The sequence below is a fragment of the Pelmatolapia mariae genome, linkage group LG12, assembly GCF_036321145.2.
Source record: "Pelmatolapia mariae isolate MD_Pm_ZW linkage group LG12, Pm_UMD_F_2, whole genome shotgun sequence".
NCBI classification, from domain to species: domain Eukaryota; kingdom Metazoa; phylum Chordata; class Actinopteri; order Cichliformes; family Cichlidae; genus Pelmatolapia; species Pelmatolapia mariae.
This window is the reverse complement of record NC_086237.1, coordinates 1017960-1039216: the sequence shown is the minus strand read 5'-3', so window position 1 is coordinate 1039216 and position 21257 is coordinate 1017960. Positions and strand designations below refer to the sequence as shown.

Genomic DNA, 21257 nt, shown 5'->3' with positions numbered 1-21257 from the left:
CCAACTAGTGTAAAAGCACATTATTCCAGCCCTAATACATACTCCCCATGATTCCCAGCTCTCTTTGGGAACCTAACTGAAAGTGTTAGGGATTCTACCAGAGTCATTTAGGTATGCAAAGACATAAACGCACAGATAGGCTTCTGAATTTTACCTTATAGGGTGATTATTGGCCCCAATGAGCACAGCTATCCTCCACCTCAGCACTGCAGCCACATGACCAGAATGATTTTGAAAGGAGGTGAAGATAACTGCGGGGGGGGAATTTGATTGATGGAAACCTGATGTTTGACATAACCAGCTTAACAAATAATCATTTTCTGCACTTTAATTGGGCAGATTAAACAGCTTCCATGTCATTCAAATCAATGAAATCTGTTCAGGAGCACAGTTTTCCTATAATTTTTTCCCTGATGTATTTGTAACTCGGCTCTTGCAGCAGTTGTCGTTGCCATTTCCTCCAAATTGCTCCTCATAGAAATGGGCTGATTTCGAGCATCCCATAACGCAGCGGAATCAATATGAGTGACACGTTAGACACTTCCGAGGAATGAGATATAACCATCCACCTGTGTTTCTGCGGCACACGCTGCCGCACTTATGAAATGATAAGCTCTGTACTGTACCAGGAGAATCATTTATGGAAAGCATTAAGGAGCGCTCACACCCCCAAACTAAATCACAATCTCATCGACTGCGCCCACCTCGAATTATGACCCTATCAGCACAAAACAAAGTAATGAATGTGATTCTCTGAGCTCGTGCACAAGATAATGTGTGATGAGAACGCCTGCGCACATGAATTTGGCTACTACAGGAATCAATATGCGCTCTCCTTCCTGGAACAAATTAGATATCCAAGCTGCAATAAAAAAGCGAGAGGCGTCCTATCACTCTTATTCACTCCCCGTATTAATGACATAAGTTTGACAGCAGGCCTGCTTAATACGCCTCTGAGTCTGCGTTTGTTTTTGGACCGTTGATGTGAAGATTTCTGGGTAGCTTGTGATTGGCAAGATGAACTGAGTTTGATTTATTTATTAATTTTTTTGTCATGTGTTTTTGCATGTTGTTGGATGAATAATCGCATTTGTGGGTGGTAAACTCAATCATAAACATATTGGATGTCATCTCATCTCTTCTACCAATTAAGCTGCCATAGTTGACGAGGAAGAACAAGAGGGATTACGGGTAGGCGGCAGGGAGACGGTGGGCGATGATGGGATGTCAGACTGACAGTTTCGGCTGACAACCGTGTGACTTTAAAAGTCCTTGCTCTGACACTGAGATGGTCCCATAGGGTAAATGTTTTTGTGCGCGCACACACACACACACACGCAGTAGTGTTGGCTCAGGTAGAGCTACCTGCCAGTGCTGTCATGCAGTGTGTACACAAGACCCGGATGCAGCTGACAGCCCTCTGAAAGAATCCAAAGAGGAGTAATTATAAACACACACATAGTCCAGTGTAAATATACTAAAAAAACAAGACAGGTAGTGCATACACACACACACAGGCACGCACGCACACACCTGGTGCTGCTAGCCAGTTGATGACAGGCCTTTTGTCTTTCATTGGAACCCCCGCCAGCAGCACGAACCCCTCTCAGCTGCCAGAGCTGATAGCATTGCTCAGCTATTTGTCTTCATGGTGCCAAAGCAGACATCAAAGGCTGCACAAAATGCCTGTTTCAGGGCAGCTGCTGTGTTGGGTGATCAGTGTGGGGGCATGTAAGTGAAGGCTAAATAAACTAGGAAGTGCATATATATAGAAAAGCAGGGTAATCTGCATATGGAGCTACATTTAACAATGTAAAGTTGCATTAGGCAGCACTTTTGGTCAAATCAAATGAGGCTGCTCACCAGCAGAGGCCCAAAAACGTCTTATTAGAAGTATTATTAGTAGTAGTTTTTTGAGGTTTTTTAGAAGAAAGTTTATCATGGATTGTCTTATTTGTCTTTATTCTTAAAAATTATCAAGTTTTCCCTTAACTTCTGATCAGTTCCAAAATTTCCCTTTGCTGAATTTAGTGTCATTTATTTTGCCGTAACTTTTAGGCCTTTATTTAAAATGTACTTTTTTAAGCTCCGCCCTACTGTATGCAGTAAAAAAAGATCTATAAATAAAACAAATAAGCAAAGTGAATCCAACAAGTCTTCCAACTATTTGTTCTTAATGTTATTTAAGTCCTGGGCTTACACCCCATCACACGTTCTGACGTGGTGAGGCTTTGTGGGAAACTGGAGTAAAACTGTTAAAATTGTTAAATTCTACCCAGTTTTATTTAATATAAAAAACACCAGTTGATTGCAGCAGACAGTAACCATGACAGTCCCTTGTGAGCAGCACTTGATAATGATGGGAAAGAACAGAAACCTGCAGAACCGGGCTCAGGAGAGGGGCATCTATGTTCCATGACCGGAGAAGAGTGAAAAGAGGGAAGTGGAGAAGAAATAATCATGGCATCATCATCATGGCGATCACCCAGTAGCCTGGGCCTATCATAGCTTAACTAAAGTTGTGTCTACACAGGAAGCCACTAGCAGTGATATGGTGACCAGAGGCTAGCAATTCAGTGACTGCAGGTGAAACTACTGCTGTCTCTGTGAAAAAGGCAATGTGAAATCCTCAGTTAAACAGTGCTAAACTGTAAGGCGAGCAATGGAAGTGACCATTCATCAGAATGCAGGATACGGTTAATTGACAGATGACGGGATAGTAAATAATTAGAGGGTTGCTAAGCAACACAAACCTGGAATTTCCACCAGTAACCAGCCATCAGTGACAAACTGCAGTGAGCGATAATAAGTTAAAATGTAACTTCCTGTCCTATGAGCAGCTCTCACAGATGTCTTTTCTGTGCAGGATCATCTGGTGATCCTTTTCTGTTCATCAGCAATTTCTTAGTTGTAGTTCTCATTAATTAGTCATTCATTTAGAAGCCGAGATACCGTGTCGGCTTTAAAAAGTTCACCTATAATTTATGCAGTTTAAAATCTTCTGATATGTTTTACAATGATCCGTGTGGAAGGTTTGTTTTGATCTCAGCAGTCCAAATTAAACAGTGGAGCATGTTATAGATTTCATCTGGGTTGGCGTGTGTCCGCCTTGGAGGAGGCTCTCTGGGCTGGCACTGACTCTGGTGTTAATGCGTAACTTCTGATTGGGGAATCTGGCTGCTGGCCTTATCTGAGTATTACATTACTTCTGGCTGACGGAGCTGACTACAAGCTCCTGACAATCAGATTTCTGTCATGCCAGCAGGAAAGGACCAAGGTACAGTAAAATGGCAGTAAAATAGCAGGAACAGTGGTGGAAATTGAATTCAGTTCAGACACAGTCACATGGGCTGTGTTTCTTTTTTACTGTATAACTTTACAGGAATTGGAGTCTCTGTCTTAGTGTTGTCTCTTGCCTCTTTGTCAGCATGCTTCAGTTCTACGTGACCCTGAGAAGGATGAGCAGCTAAGAAACAGGACTCAGTTTTAAGTTGCATTAATGCATGACTCATAAATAAGTGGCTGTATATAAATTGTGTACAAACAAATGCATTTCCCTCAACCGACTTTTTACTGTACTGTATCTGTACACTCCAGATGGTTTAGTACCTTAAATTACTACCTGTGTCATTTGGAGACACTTGTAAAGTTTTCTGGTTTATGTCTTTTCTTTTCTTTTCTTTTAGTTTTAAAATTATCAGTAAAACTTAGTGATCTGCCTTCAGGACTCTTTTTCTTACATATCCTGTACAGTACTGTGATGTTGCAGTTCGGTACATAGGGTATGTAGTTTAAAACTGTAATAATATGCCTGCTAGACCAGCTTGTATAAACTAAGTTGTTTTTTTTTAACTTGACTTGACTTGGAGGTTAAGAAGCATACAACAGCAGATGCCAACTATATTCATCAAGCAAGCTGAGGTAACACTTCACTGTAACGTAGCTACTGTACGAATTTAGCAAAAGCTGCTTTGCGATGTTAGCAGAGAGGATCGGTGGAAAACTGTAAGCTGGGCAATTTATAAGAAGTTTATATAAGGAACCCCAGTCGTTCCTTGGATACTGTTTGCCCCCAGCTTGTAATAAAGTTTTTCTTGAGATTTTGTTATTTTGACAATAGCAAAATCTCAAAAGTTGGTCCATCTCCTTTTAATTCAACTCCCAAAACCCATTTCTAGAACAAAAGTGCCATCCACTCATCTTTTCATTTCTGTTGTGGCTGTGCTATAGTGAAGAAGGCACAGCTGGGGATTGAGCCTTCTCCTCTCTTTCTCTTTTATACTTCTTTTTTTCATGGTGACCATGTCGCTGCTCTTTGTGTCCTCTTCAGAGTGTCATCCCTCCTGCTGGCAGTGTGCTGGGCCATCTGCAGACAACTGTACGTCCTGTCCCTCCCCGTCCAGCCTGTACGAGGGCCGCTGTGTCCCCACATGCCCACAAGGCTTCTTTATTCAGGACAACCAATGCCAAGGTGAGAGCACATACACACACATATCTGCTTTTGTACTCTTGAGTCACACTCAGTGTCATAGCATTGCTTGGCCTAAATTCTAACCTTAACAGTAAAACACACAAAAATAATTTTTACTTTGCAAAAATGGTCTCGAGGTTAACTGCTCCTTAAAAAAGGAAGTGAATCAATGGCAAAAGTTTGGCAAATCCGTCTTTGTCGGACGGCCTTTATTCTTGATTCACTCACCTGTTTCATGATTTCCTTTATTTGCCAGTGTTTAAAACCCGAGACTGAGAAAAATACCAACAACTGGTTCCAAAAGAAAACAGATGGGTGCTGGTTCTCAGGACCACATCAACACAAGGCTAATAACTAGTGTTTTATTCAGTATGACCCAAAGAAAATTACTCTCTTTGCATTTGACCCATTCACTCAGTGAAGCAGTGGGCAGCCACTAAGCAGGCTCACCGGGGAGCAGTGTGTAGGGACGGTACCTTGCTCAGGGGTACCCCAGGGTAGCCGTTCAGTGGATTATCCCTGTCTCTGCCCTAAAGGCACTGCTGGGATTCAAACCCAGGATCTCCTGTTTACTAGACAGGTGCTTTAACCTACTAAGCCACAGCGCCACCAAAGCACAGGATCATAGATTTATACAGCTAATAAGTTGTGATGGTTTTGCCTGTAAAGCCGAAATGGCAAGACTTACAGACATGTGAAAGAATAAAATAAAAAATTAATAATTTTTATCTTACATACACAGATTTATTTGGTTTTGGTAAATATCCTGGGCTACCAGTAGCTGTAAAATGTATGCGTGTGCTACAGGTAACTGTGATTTGGATGCATGTAGCTGTCTTGCAGAGCGGTAATCAGAATTTATTACTATGTTTGTCCAAGCTTTATATATCTGACCCATTAAATGACTCTCATTTCTCAGTGTGGCCCTTAGTGAACACATGTTAACCTTAGCAGGGCTCTTCTCCCCATCTACCCCCCGCCCCTCTATCACTCCCCTACTTAATGAAAATCCATTTGCTCTAATCTCCTACTCATTACCTCAGCTCGGTGTATTGTCTCTGACCTCATTTGAAACAAGATGACCCTTTCTATCTTCCATTTGCCAGCTTTATTCTTTGGTCTTTTTTAAATGTGCTAAATTTTATTGTTTATCTTGAGAAAAACCAACAGAGAAAAAAAACTTTTTGAAGACCTCAGTGGATCACATATTTAAACCTGGCTTCAGTAATTGACCGATGAAGATGGATACCAAGACAGTTAAGAAGAGCAATGCACTCACATCGTCTTGGATTACACAATAAATGGGCTCTGCTTGCTGACTTGGCCTTATCTCCTTCAGTACTGACTGGCTCATTAGAAAGTACCCAGAAGAAGAATTGTGTTTCAGTGTAGATGAGAATAAACGTTTGCTACAAGTGGCGTTGGTGACTTTTAATGTGAGGCAATAAGAACGCTGTGTGTTGCTTAAATGCACCAAATGACGTGTAATGTGAAAGTTGTGGCTCATAACGACAAAGCCAGAAAGCATTAGCATCAACTCTGCAGTGCTTTACTCCATCAGCTCTGTCTCCATCTCCTGAAGCCAGCTGTTTGTTAAAAGCCAACAAGAAATTAAGCTCTGACAAACCTGCTGTACACCATCCACCCTGCACCAAGCATGAGGCAAAATTAAAGAGTGGCTAATGAACAACCTACAAACTGTATATCAAGGATACACACCCTTTACCTCGTGGCCGGTCTGACTGAGTGAAAAAAAAGAGGATATTGCCTGCTGAGCCGAGCCTGGCAGCGACCTGTCAGTCACCAAGTAGTTATGTCCCTGCTCTGCATGGCATCGTAACATAAGAAATGAACACTATGCAGTATGCAGGAAGACTCGACACCAAAGACTTCATTGTCCAACAGCACAAACACGTCCAAGCAGTCCAGTTGAACTGTGGTGTTGTGAGTTTCCATGCGCATATGTAGTATGTCATCACCTGTCTTTGTCCCCCTCTCTCTCAGCGTGCCATCCCTCCTGCCAGACCTGCTCCGGTCCCTCCCAGGCCGACTGCATTGCCTGCCCCCCGCTGGTGTCCCTGCAGAGTGGCCACTGCAGGGCAAACTGCCAAGAGGGGCATTTCCTTAATGCTATCTCTGGAGAGTGCCTCAGTAAGTCAGACTGTGTGTAAATGTGTGTGAGAGAGAATACGGATGGTTTAATGCTCATTTATATGCCATTTGCGCAAAGCTTTCATCAAACACGCTGCCATGAGTGCTGTTTTTTCACTCCGAGTGGCACCCATGAGAGTAGAACTACCAACCTTGGCAGGGAGAGTCCCTTGCTCTGCCCGCTTAGCTTTGCATGATCACACATAGAGACATACCAATTCCTGCGTGTCTGACGCTCCAGTAATCTGCATTATTCATCAGAAATGCCAGTCATCTTTGTAAAATAGATGGTCTTAGAGTTGGTTTCACTTTCTACTTCAGGGTTTTTCCTGGCTTGGCTTAAGCCTTCAGCAGGGTGACTACACTCGTGAGTACATACAGTCAGGGCGATAGGTCTGTGTTGCATTACTGGGCAGAAATCTGTGCTTTTATGTTAATTACAACTATTTAGCTGAACAAAAATGTCCATTATTCTTGAGTAAATGAAATCTCATTTTTGGGTAGCCACCAAAAACTCCTCGATGAAGTACTTGTACTGTATTTCACTCTGCAGGCTCTTTATTCTTGCAGGCTTCTAGATAATTTATCTTCAATATCCACGGGAACAGTTGGACATAAAGCAGGTTTTGTCCTTTTTTTTCCAGAGCACTTATTTCAGATCTAAACACCCTATTGAAATTCTTACATCAGTTGTTATCATTTCTATACATATCACCTGTAAGCAGTATCCTCTATCGGCTCTCTACCAGGGACAGCAGGCAGTTAAAGTGTAAAGCATAAAGTGGATGGAGGCATGGTGGAGGTTTCACTCACATGACATCCACTTAAGGATCCAATAATTAGATTGCATCAGTCTGATCAAATCACAAAAGTTACATTAGGTGAAAATGGGACAATCTTGTTGTTGTCGGCTCAGTTAATATTATCCTAATTGTGTGTGTGAGGACACCCACTCAGTGAGTAGTGCACGGTTAGTTTTCAAGTTCGACTCCTTCACACAGATCTGTGTTATCACTGGTTACAAAGGAAAAACCTACAGACAGACCCTGTTAGTTTGAGGCTGCAGTGATAGCAAGGGACTGACTGCAGCTAATAACATCTATTGAGTGTGCTGAAAACCTCTGATGTTCAAAGAGAGCTTTAGCATGAATAAAAAGACACTTATAATAGACTTTCCCTTATTTCCAGTTCTTTAAATGATGGGAATGTTGGCATTAAATTCATCAAACCTATAGACAAATAAAAATACCAGTTTCTCTGAAAGTGCATCACAACTGATTTTTGTTGCTGATTAACCCCCCTGCATCAAAAATCACTTAAATAATCAAACCTACTGACAGACTGAAACTGAAAAATCAGCAGGATTAATTACTATAATGTGACTTATAGCAGCTGCTCTAGTTAGCCAATCAGCTGTCTCGAAATAAACCACAAATGCAATAAAAAGGCTTTTATATGGTGGCTTATTTTCACTGAGCTGAGGGTTATCATGCATATAATATATTTTTACATACATTTTCATCCCCATTTATCAAAAGAAACTGTGACAAATGGAACTAATAATCTTTTGCTGCACAGATGGAGGAAACGGCTGTAGTTTAGGTTATAATGCTTGCCTTTCACAATGTTAACTCTCGACATTGAAACATAATGCTTGGTCATAAAATGGTTTTTAAAAATTGCTCAGTGAACAAAGTTCAGTATAAACTGTAATAGTGAATGGTCCTTACAAGCAGGTGTATTTGAGGAATTCTGTGTGAATCCACTATTGTCATTCCTGATGCATCACTGCACTGAGGCCAAAGCAGTGTGAGGTGTAATTGGCTTTGACAAAACAGCAAAATCTGATAGGAATGAAAACAAGCTGAGTTTTTAGAGACACACCAATGTGTAAATAATACATCAAAATAATAAAAAATGGTGGCCATAACCTAAATCTGCAGAATAAAGCGAGTTAAAATAGGAATTTAAAGTAGAGAAAAACACGTTCCTAACTAGATCCTTCCCCTCCTACAAGTTACTGGATAAAAGTTTTTTTTACCATTAGTGTTTGAAAAAAAAAAAACAACTTTTAATGAGTTTGTGGCTCCCGGTTTCAGAGAAAAATCCATGGAGATAAAGGTGAATTTTCATGAGATCTTCTCTCATAAACACCAGCTTACACTTCACTTCCTCCCCACTCGTCTTCTTCATTGTCCCCAAAATACGCTGCTTGTCTTTGGCAGGCAAAGTGACAGAAGATAAATAGAAAATGTAAGATTAGTTTGTGTGTGTGTGTCCTCTGATGTTGTCCTCCTTCTTCCTGGTTAATGAAATGAGTTTTTACCTATCTGGGCTGCAGGCTATAGATTATAAACAGGCATATTTACAAGATGAGAAGTCAGCATGGAGGAGATAGTGGAGGGGTAAACAAAATCTGAGGGGGAAAAAAATCGACTTTTAATTACAGTTTTTGATGACACGCACTGTTTGGAGATGTAAAACTGCAACAAGATTTAGCTCCACTCATACGTGCACGTGTGCAGACATGCACGGCTGGCTCATGTCCACACGCACATGCACGCAAACACACAAGAAAATAAACACGGTGAAACAGAGACACACACAACCTAATCTCAAATGGGTCAAGCTCAGCCGAACTCTAGTTAATAAAAGATGCCTTTTGGCACTTCTGGGCCACAGAAATACCGGGGTCATCATTTCTGCATAGTCAGGACACACACAAAAACATGCACACACACATATACACACACACACACACGTATATACACACAACCTGCCCCTACGAGCTCTAATTCTTGTACTCATAGCTTCCAAAAAACATTTCTACATTATTTTTCTCTTCACACACATTTTATTTCTTCTCTTTCTCACACGCACACACGGAGCCTCAGATTACCTCGGTCCATCCTGCGCTACCATCACTGTTACACAACTCCTTTGGGCAATTGAGGCTTTTCCTCTCAGTCGTGAGTTCACACGAGAGCAGCCATCAGACGGAGATGCCTCCTTTTATTCTCCTCCTGTCCGTCTCTCTCTATCACACTCTGTTTCTCCTGGTCTGTGTTGGATCTTGAGGGACTCTCCTTTCATCAGTATTCAAAAGCACAGAGAGTCCAATCCCATACATATGCAGCTGTTCCTTCTAGATTTGCCAGATTTTGCAAGTTATTTGTGATGTTTTTGCAGAAATGTTCGCATCTGCTGGAGATACAGACCAACAGGTTGTACTTTTAAAAATGACGTGTTTCTCCCAGTTTAACTCCTTTTAATTGACCAGTATTCAGTTACTTGTTACTCACCTCTTTCTTTCAGTTACTTGTTACAGTTACTGCTTTAAAGTTCCCATGTGTGCGACTCAGACTCTGGCAAAAGTGACTCAGCCAAGACGGGTGCTAAAAATATGCCAGTGGCCTCAGGTGCATGATGGGAGATAGTGATGAGTCAGGTGTGTGTAGAGATTAAGAGCATGTGGGTTTGGTGGACTCTGATTTTCTGAAAGTGACCTAAATCTGAAGTACAGCTGCACACTGTAAGAAGTGTTACTTTTAAACGCTAAAGTACTGACAGCTAGCTTTGCCAGCATGAAACTACTGGGCAGCCTAAGCTTTACAGTGTGTAAATGTAGGAAAGTCAATGCATATTTACTATTTTTCCAGGCACTATTTTCCAGTCTCCTGGTGTCCGGTTTTGCTGAGCCTGTGTTAATTTTAGCCTTGTGTAGCACTTTTTTTTTTAAATCTTCGCTCCATATGATGTCACAGGCAGAGGATATCCTAATATGGTCCTCTCAGGAACACAGGTTCACACTTAGCTCTAGGCACCTGCTGTTCAAACCTTCTGTTTGCAAGGAGCAGCACATACAAAATTATGTTTAACTTGACCTGTGAACCATTGAAGAAGGCAAATACAGTCTAAGAATGAAATATACAAAGTCGCAAATAAGCCATGCTGTTGGCATGAAGATTAATGAACTCTGCAACAATCAGGAGCTCCATAGACTTTTACTTCAGTCTCTGTTTTATCATAAAGATAATAAACAGATGGAATCAGTCATTTTTCAGATTCTTGCAAAGGGCTTGTTGTAGTTCCTCTCTATGAGAGTTCCCAACAATGATTGTTGGTACTTTCACTCTGGCCAGCCTGATACCTCTTGCTCTCTTCTCTCTCTCTCTCTTTTTTTTTTTTTTTTTTTAAAAGCTTGACTTTTAAAGTAGAGACAATCAGCTTCTGAGCCAGTGATGAGGAAAGATCTGAGTTTCAAATAAAGGAGTGTTTGTGGAACGCTTTCACTCAAAGCTTACAGCTGCGAGAGTTTTTTTGCATCATGATTGTGCTGGAGCTGAACATGCGAGGTTTAAAATAGGCCTGCACACATGAATGCATCACCATAGAAACACAGCATGCCAACACTGAAATGAAAGACATGGGATCATGGTTTTTTTTTTCTTTTCTTTTCTGCGTGGTCAACTGAGAATAAAATCCCTCCATGGAAACACATTTAAGAAACGTTGGTGCCTACAGCGACAGATGCTGCGAATGTCTCTTTTCAAGCATCTGTCAAGTGCTGATGCTGAAGGCCAGCAGGAATATGAACGGTTTAAAATGGGTTACTGCTGATTGTGTTGCTCAGTTTAGTTGAAATATAACTTTTTTTCCCAGCTTTGAATGCACAACTGGTTTGTTTTTTTTATTATCATTTGACTTATAGCACTTTCTCATTTTACGTATTGGTTACTTTTTTACCTTGAAACCAGTTAATCAGAGAAAATGGAGAAAATAGACAGGACTGAGGCAGAACTGTTGAATTTATGCTTTCAAGACTGTGTCGAGATCTGTGTACTTGATTTTTAGCAGTGCAAACAGTCGAGGTGTGATTGTAGGAAGCAACATGTGAACTTACAGAGGTCTTTTTGAATATCTGCATGATAAAACATTAAATAGATGACCTGCAGAAATCTTACATCATAATTAGACCCTCAGGGAATCATAGTTATTTTACGGGTTAAATAAAAGCATTGGCTTGTAATTAAATTGCTAAATGTGGAAGTCAATTGACACGGCATTGTGAAAAGGGTTATTATTTTATTGTGTTATTTTTTTTTATTATTTTACATTTTGCTCCAGGGAAGTACTCACAGATAATTACAGCTCAGGCGAATTGAATGCACTGCTTTTGATGCATAAATACTATAATTATTGTGAGTGTCATTACAAAATGACGCTGAATTGTTTCCTGATTTAGTGTTTTAGTCCTTTAGTCTCGTGTTTTTGTTGTTTTTTTTTATGTCAGTCAATCAGTCGGTTAAGCTTTATGTCTTTAGCACTTTTCAGACAAATCAGATGGAATTAAAAATGCTTTTCAAGCAACGGACAAAAATAAAATTGATCGGAGACTATGCACAGCAAAAAACTACTTAACAATAAAATAGGTAGTTAAAATAATAAAACAGAACTTGCTTTCAGGAAACGGTAATAACATTAAAATGACATATTGATTATATTAAAACAGGAAAACTGAACGAAAGAATGATAGAAATAAAATAAAGTATAGTAATGATTAAATTATATTAATTTAATTTAATCTAAAAATATCTAGATTTCCAGCTCCTCTCACTTCCTTTCAGACGTTGTTCAGTGGCTCTCAGCAGCATCAGCAAATGTTTGTCTTCTGCTTTGTGAAGCAGCTACAACAGGAGGAGCATCTGAAGGAACTTCCCAGCTCATGAAACCATACCATAGTTTAGGTAGTCCGTCCATCTTGTGGTGAGGGTGTAGATGAACCTGAAATCAACAGTTTTGCCTTCACTCTTTTTGTTTTTACCACAACAGGTCAGCACAACATCAGCCTGACTGTCGACACTACACCAATCCATCCGTCAATCTCCTGCTCTAACCTCCCCTTACTAGATAATTCTCACCATAAAGATATTGAGACAAAGTACAAAAGTGATTATATCCACAAAACTGGTGACAGAGGGAGGCCCTGGTAGAGTCCAACATCCACTGGAAACAAATGTGCCTTTCCAGCAATGCAAAAAAACCTTTTTATTGTGATTATACATGGACCAAGTAGCTCATAGCAATAGACCCAACATTGGAATGTTACTAATGTCCAAGTTCATAAAACATATGTAGACTGGTTGGGCAAACTTGCATGCAGCCTCAGCCTTAACTCAGTAAAGAGGTGTTCCAGGTGTGTTTCAGGAAACTAATATGAGAATTTAATATTGTTGGGAAAACTGGCAGGTAACAACAGCAGTAATGGGTTCTTTCTTTCTGGTTAACCACTGCTTTAAAGCAGGCTATTTCAGCTAATTGTCACAATAATGTACACGTTTGATATAACGATATATATCGGATGATGATATAAAAACATCTATCGTTTCATTTTACGCTATCGTTTGTTTCGTGGTGTCGCAAAATAAACTGTTTACGGCAATATTTTTTCATCGTTTTGATGGTCACTGTAGTGGCTATATTAATTTCTTAAAGTTCTCTCTTTCTCTTATATTTAATATAACCACATTACGGACGGACAAGCGACTATTTTTACGCGTTGTCGTTAGAAACCACGACGGTAAAACAATGGCGTGGCTCCGCCATCCGCTTGTTTGTTTTGCATATTAACCTTTCACAATAAAGCTCAAGATCCTGTTGAGACTTTTCAAAATAAACTAAATTCCGTGAAAGAGTATGCAGAGTATTTACGGATGAGAAACAAAAAAGAGGTGTTAGGTGCTAGAGAATAAACCTTAGACTCAAACGTTAGAACAGGCTTTTCCCCGCAGCACTCCGTGTAATAAATATTCACAAAGAAAACGGCGGCCGTTACAACTTATGTCTAAAAATGTATAGCTTCATCATGCATCGGTTAAAAGTCTCAACTCCAGGTACACAGCGCCCAGCTTAAACACTTCATGCAAGTCGAGCTGCCCGAGATTCACAGAATTTACAGAAAATGTTAAATTTTTGTGTTTTATATCGTTATCGGGATGATAGATGTCTTATATCGGGATATGAGATTTTGGTCATCTCGCACAGCCCTAGTTAAAAGACTACTCCCCACCATAATTCTGACTTGTCAAACAGGGACTGTTTTCAGGGGACTGAGGTAACCACAACTTTAGAGGAAAGAAGGAAGTAGGCTTCTTTAATAGCTGCATGTTTAAATCCATGTCTTAGCGCACCGTGTCTAACCTTCCTGTCGTGTTTGGGTCAAATCTGACCGATTTACAAATTCAAAAACTCATAAACATTGTGTTTTACATCGGATTGCCTCAAGGCCTTATGACATCCTCCACACACTATGCACTTGAACATATAAAAGTGATGAGCACCTGTTTTGTTCAACTTTGTTACATCTCTTTGTTGCGCCCCCCCCGGCCTCTGACCCACTGAATGGCCCACTGAACGATTGAACTACCCACTGAACTGAATTTGGTGGTGAAAAATGTTTCTTATGTTAATTTAAGAGCTGTTAAAACTGACCGGCCAATGTGACCGGAACACTGAAGTAAGAGGGTGGGGGTGCACACAACAGGAGGGCTAGTGGAGGTGAGATCAGCCTCACAGGACCATACAGCTTCTACATCTGCTTTTATTACACCTGTAACTTCCAGTAAAGATGATGTCATGCGTTTACTCTCCCGTCACCTCTGGCGCCATCCCCACGCTCAGACTCCCTAAGAAATACATTTTATTCACTTCCACCGAGGCACATTAGTGTCTTTTCTTGTATGACTCTCATTAAATAAGTTTCTATTTCGTGTATCGCAGGGGAAGCAGGGCAAGAAAGCATGATATAGGATAATGTCTCATATAAATCCAGCGCACAGGAGAATACCACCGTCCTGATTGTGTGCAGGGCATTTATAACTCTAGAATCCCTTTTCATGTGCTTCAAAAATGGTAACTGTGCCATAAAGAGGGACTCTAAGGGCCCAAATCAATACCATTTTAGTTTTATATTCAGTTATAGGCTGCATAGTCAATAATCCCTGACGCCTGAGTTATCTTATCTCTGCCATAAAGCCATTTGTTCAGCGCTGAGAACTGGATCGCCCGGAGAGTGTTGGCAGGGGAAAATGCTGATGCGTGTTTTGTTGTAAAGTGACGTGATATGAAAGGTGTGAATGTGCGATGACAGTGGGAAAGTTCATTTTTCTCTTCTTTTCCTTCTTACACTTGGTTAATATTGGACCTGCTTCAGAAATATAGTATGACTCACCTGGGCAGATGCCAGGTTTAGAAGAATGGAGTGTAAGTACCTGTCAGAGGAAACGCTGCTTTGTAGGCAGTAATCGGACTTTCTGAGTTAAAGGCAGCTATTCAGAAATAAGTAGGAAGACCAAACAGCTGGCAGACGTGGACAGGACAAACATTTTTCAGAGCCTAGGCTCACACTCTTGGAAAACCTACATGAACTATGAAGATTTGTTTTGCTGAGCAAAGTTGGTGAAGAACTCTCTAACCAAAAAAACTAGTCCAAATGTTAAACCAGATAACCACAGGGTTTGCCTAAACCTTAACCCCTCTAGATATAGCAGATGATAAGTGTAGGGTAAGCAGGTCTGAACAAACTATATGTGGGACAGGTATTATATCCGTGTGGGACATCAATCCAATCCAATCCAATCCAATCCAACTTTATTTATATAGCACTTTAAAAACAACAAAGTTGACCAAAGTGCTTTCCAATAATAAAACAGAGATAGCAGTTAAAAACCATACATTAAGCAGACAAGGAAACAAATATAAATAACAATAAAATGAATACATAAATGAAAAAGAAGATAAAAATAAATCAGTATATATATTAAATATTAAAACATGAGTAAAATAGACAATAATAATACAATGAATAAGATTAACACAATAAAAAGATTAAGAGTGACCAACAGCTGACTAAAACTGACTACAAGCTGACATCACATGGTTGGAGGTAGGTAACTTACTAAAGTCAATTCAATCTATCATCTATTCAATCTAGCAAATTATTCTTTTAGGTGTTTTCTTCCTCTGGCCATGAAACTACCTGCCACTTAGTTGTCCAGTAACCTTTGAGCCTCTGAAAATGAGGGACTGTGTATAAAAGTCCTAAAGTGTTAATGCATTAATTAAACACCCCGAATTAAAGTCAGAAGTCTACACTTCAACCACATTTATGTTGGTGGACTTTAAATCTCCTCTGGTGGTGTATGAGGCAGAATTGCAAAAAATGATGTCATCATCCAAATAATTATAGACTTTTCAACACTGCAAGTGTTTGACTCGCACGACCTTTGGAGACTCAAATAAATTGTATCAGCCCTCAGCATGTTTATTTCTCTCTAAAGCTGGGCACTTTAACATGGAAGTTCATCGAGAGTTTGTATAGGTTCACAGTCATCCAGGTCATGGGTGACTTGATTGCTTGAAAAGAAGGCACCTTGTTTTGCGTCTCATCTAAGATGCTTCTTTAGTTCTAGAACAGCTGATGGAGAGTCGCAAGTAATCATGGATGTGTCATCCACGGAAACAGCCCCAACTAGAGGTTTATTATTATCACGTCAGTTGTTTTTAGACTAAAGAAACCTCTTGGATGAAACATGAAACTTCTTAAAAAACCTAAAAAATAGAGCAGTTGCCTTCTTTTCAGGTTTTAAAGAGTTTATGGAGATGGATTCACTTATAAGCCAGCCTCAAGTGTTCATTAGAGGAACTACAGTTCTTTTCTGCTTGACTTCATTTTCAACCCCAGAGGTTGCTGCATGAAATAACATTAAGATACAGAACTGAGTCAACGTGATCGTAGTTTCTCAGTTATCTGTGCGCACTAAAAGGCTTTGGGGAAAAACAAACAAACAAACCCAGAGGCTGCCGTTTGGTTTATTATACTTTGACAAATGTATTGGATAGATCTGACAATATAAATATTACCTCAGTGTAAAACCTCATCATGAAACTGAACCAGATATTCGTTCGTTTAGTATGTTTAAAACATGAAGCTTTCCGAGAAATAATGTTAATGTGTGAAAATACATAAATTAAATCCTCCCACTTGTAATGCAGCAGTGTAATAACAACCGAACCAGCGTGGTTAGAAATGCATTAGCATAAGTGGGCGCCTATTTTGTAGTTTCTCACTTTTTCTTCCTCTTGAGATCTTTGATTTCTTTTTTTAGCTGTTTAGTTCCAAACCGCATCGCATATACCTCACTGAACATGACCAAAATGCAAATGAAATAAAGATCCAGGGCAATGTGTGGAAATATGCAGGAGAAATGCAAATCTGTTGACTCATTAGGGTGCAGCGTTTTCCATCAGTTCACTTGTGTTGATTTTAAACTGAAGGTAAACTGCGTTTTTCCTCAGGGCTTGACTGACAGGGCAGTATCATCTTTATAAAAAACAACAACACACATCCAAACATGCACTATGTTTTTACAGAAAATAAATCGATGAAAAACAGAAATCTAAAGAAAGAAAAGCCTATAAATACGTGTTTTTAGAAAACCATGGAAACTGTGAGTAAAATAAAACATGCCTGCAGGGGAAGGAAAAAATCTTGTTTTAGCCACATGAATAGAAAAAGAGGCAGAAGGGTCTTTTTTCCCCTACTTGGTTTAAAATTGAGGTCATGTCCAGTAGAAGCAGTTTTTGACGTAATCAGGCAACCTGGGAGTTTTGAATTACGCAGTTGAGTACGCACAGGCACGCTGGGCTTCTGGTTTTGTTTTTACTTATATTTTACTGTTTTTCCCATCTGTGCTGCTGCAGATTAAAACCTTTATAAACTCTTTCAGAAGCATAAAAGACTTTGCTGTGCTGTTTCTACTCTAAAGTTGTGATGCTTTATAAAAACAGAATGTAATGGTTCAAAAATTTCACAAACCCATATTTTATTTGCAAGCGAACATTGAAAAGATAGTTTGTTTAAGCTGACAGATATCAAAGAAGAGTAAGAACAAACCTTTATTCAATGCGATGAAGACGTCTAAAAACACAAAGTCCATGAAAATGCCAAAGCAAAGCATCCACAAGTATGATTACAAACAAAGGCTGGAAAAGCAACAGAAAACTACAGCACAATGAAAGAAAGACCAAAGGAAAAGCGAGGCTTAAACACAGACACTGAGGGCTAATGGAAAATGAGACACAGCTGAACAGTCTTGATGCATGCTCAATCATCCAGGTAAGTAAATCCCAAATAGTTGATTCTGTTCATCTGGACGCAGCGTTTTCAGTCGGAGAAACGTTTCGTCACTCATCCAAGTGATTTCTTCAGACTTCAGCTGAACAAATCAATGATGAGAAGACACTGAAACTAAAACTAAGAGACTAGCAAAATAAAGCAGGAAACCCAAAACAGGAAAACATCTAACACAGAGACTTGACAACAATGTGCAGGGACCAGCTACTCTGAAACCCAGAGGATCTGAGAATATAAACCTAAAGAGATGACGCTAATGAGGCAGTATGTCGGTTTAGCATTGTCTGGCTGAATATGGAAGGCCTTCCCTGAAAACAGCATTGACTGGATGTTATATGTGTATATATGATGTTCTAAAACCTTTATACACCATTCACCAGTGATGGTGGCTTTCCAGATATGCGTGCTGCTAATACACCCCCATACCATCAGAGATGCAGGCTTACAAAGTGAGTGGTGATAACAAGTTGGATAGTCCCTCTCTTTAGTTCAGAGGACATGAGGTCAGATTTGGAATAGAGTTTTAAACTGCATGTGTGGATGGCACAGTGAACTGTGTTTACACTGATGGCGTGACAGAAACACGCCTGTTTTTTAATACAATGCTGCTTCAGGGCCAAAGATCATGGTCATCCATGTCCCTTCCACACAGAGATTTTTCCAGATACTCTGAATCTTTCGATCATATCATGTACTGTAGATGATGAGATATTCAATGTTTTTGCATTTTCACATTACTCTGAAATTGTTCCACAATTTGTAGACACATTGTTTTGCAGATTGGTGAACCTCCTCTGAGAAATTCAGCCTCTCTAAGATGCTTTTATTGGAAGCAAAATGTTCCTCCAGCTGTTATTTTATAGCGCTGCTTCCTTTTCCATTGACTTGTTTTGCCCATCCCAACTTCTTTGAGATGTATCTCTGAGATTTTACTGTTAATATAATGTGGCTTTATGAGATTTGCAGTCCTTCTGTTTTGATACATTTTATGTGGCGTCCTGACTTTTCTGGAATTGGGTTTGCAGGAGAAGTTCATTTCTTTAATATAGTAGTACTTAGCCGTGCAAATACTAAAGAGCACCTAATGATTTTTTTATGGCGCATCAAATTGTAATATCTGCAAACAGAATTAAAATGATAAATTGTTAGTGATACTTCTTTGTCCACCTCTTTTACTGCTGTCCTCACCATCACATTACTCCCCACTCTGCCTCATTGTTTCCACTATACATCGTTATCTCATCACAGACAAATAACTTTAAGGTACCCACCGCTGTGTCAGCCAGACACAACCCAGATACCATCAGATAAAACACCACCAGATGCTCATTGTTCTGTTAATCTTGGCGCCTTTTGGGAGACCCTGCTGCACTTAGTTCTGAGGGTATATACGGGTCTGTGGGTGGGGGTGCGGGTGGGGGCAGCTTCTTTTCACCTATCACTGGCATTTATCTTACGAGATCACAGTTTTGGAGTTTAAAGGTGTGGAAAACAATAAACAATATATCTTTAGTCAGAAATGCTTTGCTTTTAAAATCCTTCCTACTTATTTCTGCTTAATTTTTGCATGTTAGCAACAAACTCTATTGTACTTTTGTTTGCCATGAGCTGATATTTAGTAGGTGTTCTCCACCAAACACCAGCAGTTGTCTAAAAAAATACAAAGTGTGTGGTTTTACAAGCGCTCGAACTATCAAAACTTATTGTTGCCACATGCTCGGGCACCGTAATGCTGCATCGATTACTGTTGCTCTGAAGCAAGAAGGATCTGAGTTGCCATCTGTCTTATTTTGGATCAAAGTGGGAGCCATTAGGCTGCAAACAGTAGTTTCTCCTTTTTCCTCATCTTAATATACATCTTACCACAAGTAAGCTTTTATTATACTAAGTGAAGGTCTTTCCAGCTTCTTGGGTAAGGTCTCTGACTGCTTACTGCAAGAAAGGACGTAAACAAGCTGAGAGGAACTCTTTTCAGTCAGCTCGCTTTGACCACAGTTTGTGGTTAAGTCAGAAACTAAATATACAAATCAAGCTGTTGGTGAAGCAGCATTAAATACCTCTGCTGTTAATTTCCTCCTTTGCCGTTACCTGCTGCCATCGTGTGAGGAAGTAAACGCAGAACAACACGGGACAGTGGATGGGGTCATTGTCATAATCTATCCTTTTGAATCTCCATTATATCAGATTTTCTTTTAAACAGATTTAAAAGCCCTTAAAAGTTTGCAGGTTTGAGAAAGTCTAAAAAGAAAGCCAAAAGTTTTCAAAGTAAATGGAGAACTTAAATGTGAATGCATAAGCTCCCTGGCTCTTTCTCCCTTTACCCAGCTTATCACATCTTATTCTATTAAAAATGATTTTATTTTTTCAGTAGAAATAGAGGAACTGAAGGCTGATTAAACTGAGTTTTGCAGTGAATGGGGAGTGTGGGGATAGCTGGACTGGAACATAAAGGGTTGAGTCTGAATGAACCGAAAAGCAAAGGCTATCGAGCTGGCAGTTGGAGGTTTGGACGGTGCATGGCAGACGGAGATCGGGCAGACAGACAGAGGAAAAGATGAAGTTTAGAAATCATAAAGGCACGCTGGATTAAAACCTTTGACACGAGGAGCTTAATTAGCAGCAGTAGAGATGGGAGTTACATAGAAATTGGAATAAAGCAGCTGAAGATCATCGAGGTCTGGATGAAACACTGGGGTAGATGCCACGTCTAATCGTACAGATTTGTCTTGCCTACTTTTCCTTTTTCTATTTGTCTTAGTTTATTCCATAAGATGTGTGAGAGGGAGAGGCGAGGAGAACACGAGGAGAGACATCGAGATGCAGCTGTATTGTCTGTCCGTTGCTTTGTTACAGCCTATTTTTGTGTTTTATGATCAAATATGTCAGACAAAGATAACTGCTCATGAAAAAGAACATATACATGCAGTGGCCTAGAACATCTATGTGGAAAGTCCTCCTACAGCTTGAAAACACAGAGTAAAAACATTTCTGCAGAGAACACTCCTTTAAATCCTCAGTTAATCAGGCGCTTCAGCAAACTTTGTTCTGTCAGATAAAAACCATATAGGACAGGGCAAAACACAAGCTACAGGAGCGAGAAGATAAACGTTGACGACACGAGCAGTGCATTATGGGAAGTCCCCCAACTGTCTCAGTCTGAAGCGGAATAACTAAGGAAAGTTTGAGGCCTAGTTGTAGAAGTAGAGAGAGTATCTGTCTCTTGAACCCAAGCTGGGAGATGATTCCACAGAAGAGGAGCCTGAAAGCTGAAGGGTCCACCTCCCATTCTACGTCTGGAAACCACAAATTAACCTGCAGTCTGACAGTGAAGTGCTCTATTGGGGTGATACAGTACTATGTGGTCTTTAAGATAAGGTGTTGTGTCGTTATTCAAGGCCTTGTATGTGAGGAAAAGGATTATGCATTCAATTCTGGATTTAA

The 21257-nt window shown here is 40.0% G+C and overlaps 1 protein-coding gene and 1 non-coding gene across 3 annotated transcripts in view; one reads left to right on the top strand and one right to left on the bottom strand.

The window, feature by feature from the left end:
- Positions 1–21257, top strand: part of fras1 (Fraser extracellular matrix complex subunit 1) — a 323395-nt gene that overhangs the window by 165446 nt on the left and 136692 nt on the right. For both annotated transcript variants that reach the window (XM_063490043.1, XM_063490042.1), the window contains exons 18-19: positions 4331–4471; positions 6476–6622. In XM_063490043.1, the coding sequence (XP_063346113.1) occupies positions 4331–4471; positions 6476–6622 (288 nt within the window). The remainder of the gene's footprint in view (positions 1–4330; positions 4472–6475; positions 6623–21257) is intronic.
- On the bottom strand, positions 5006–5079 carry trnat-agu (transfer RNA threonine (anticodon AGU)). Its single transcript has one exon. It is a non-coding gene; the product is annotated as a tRNA-Thr (tRNA).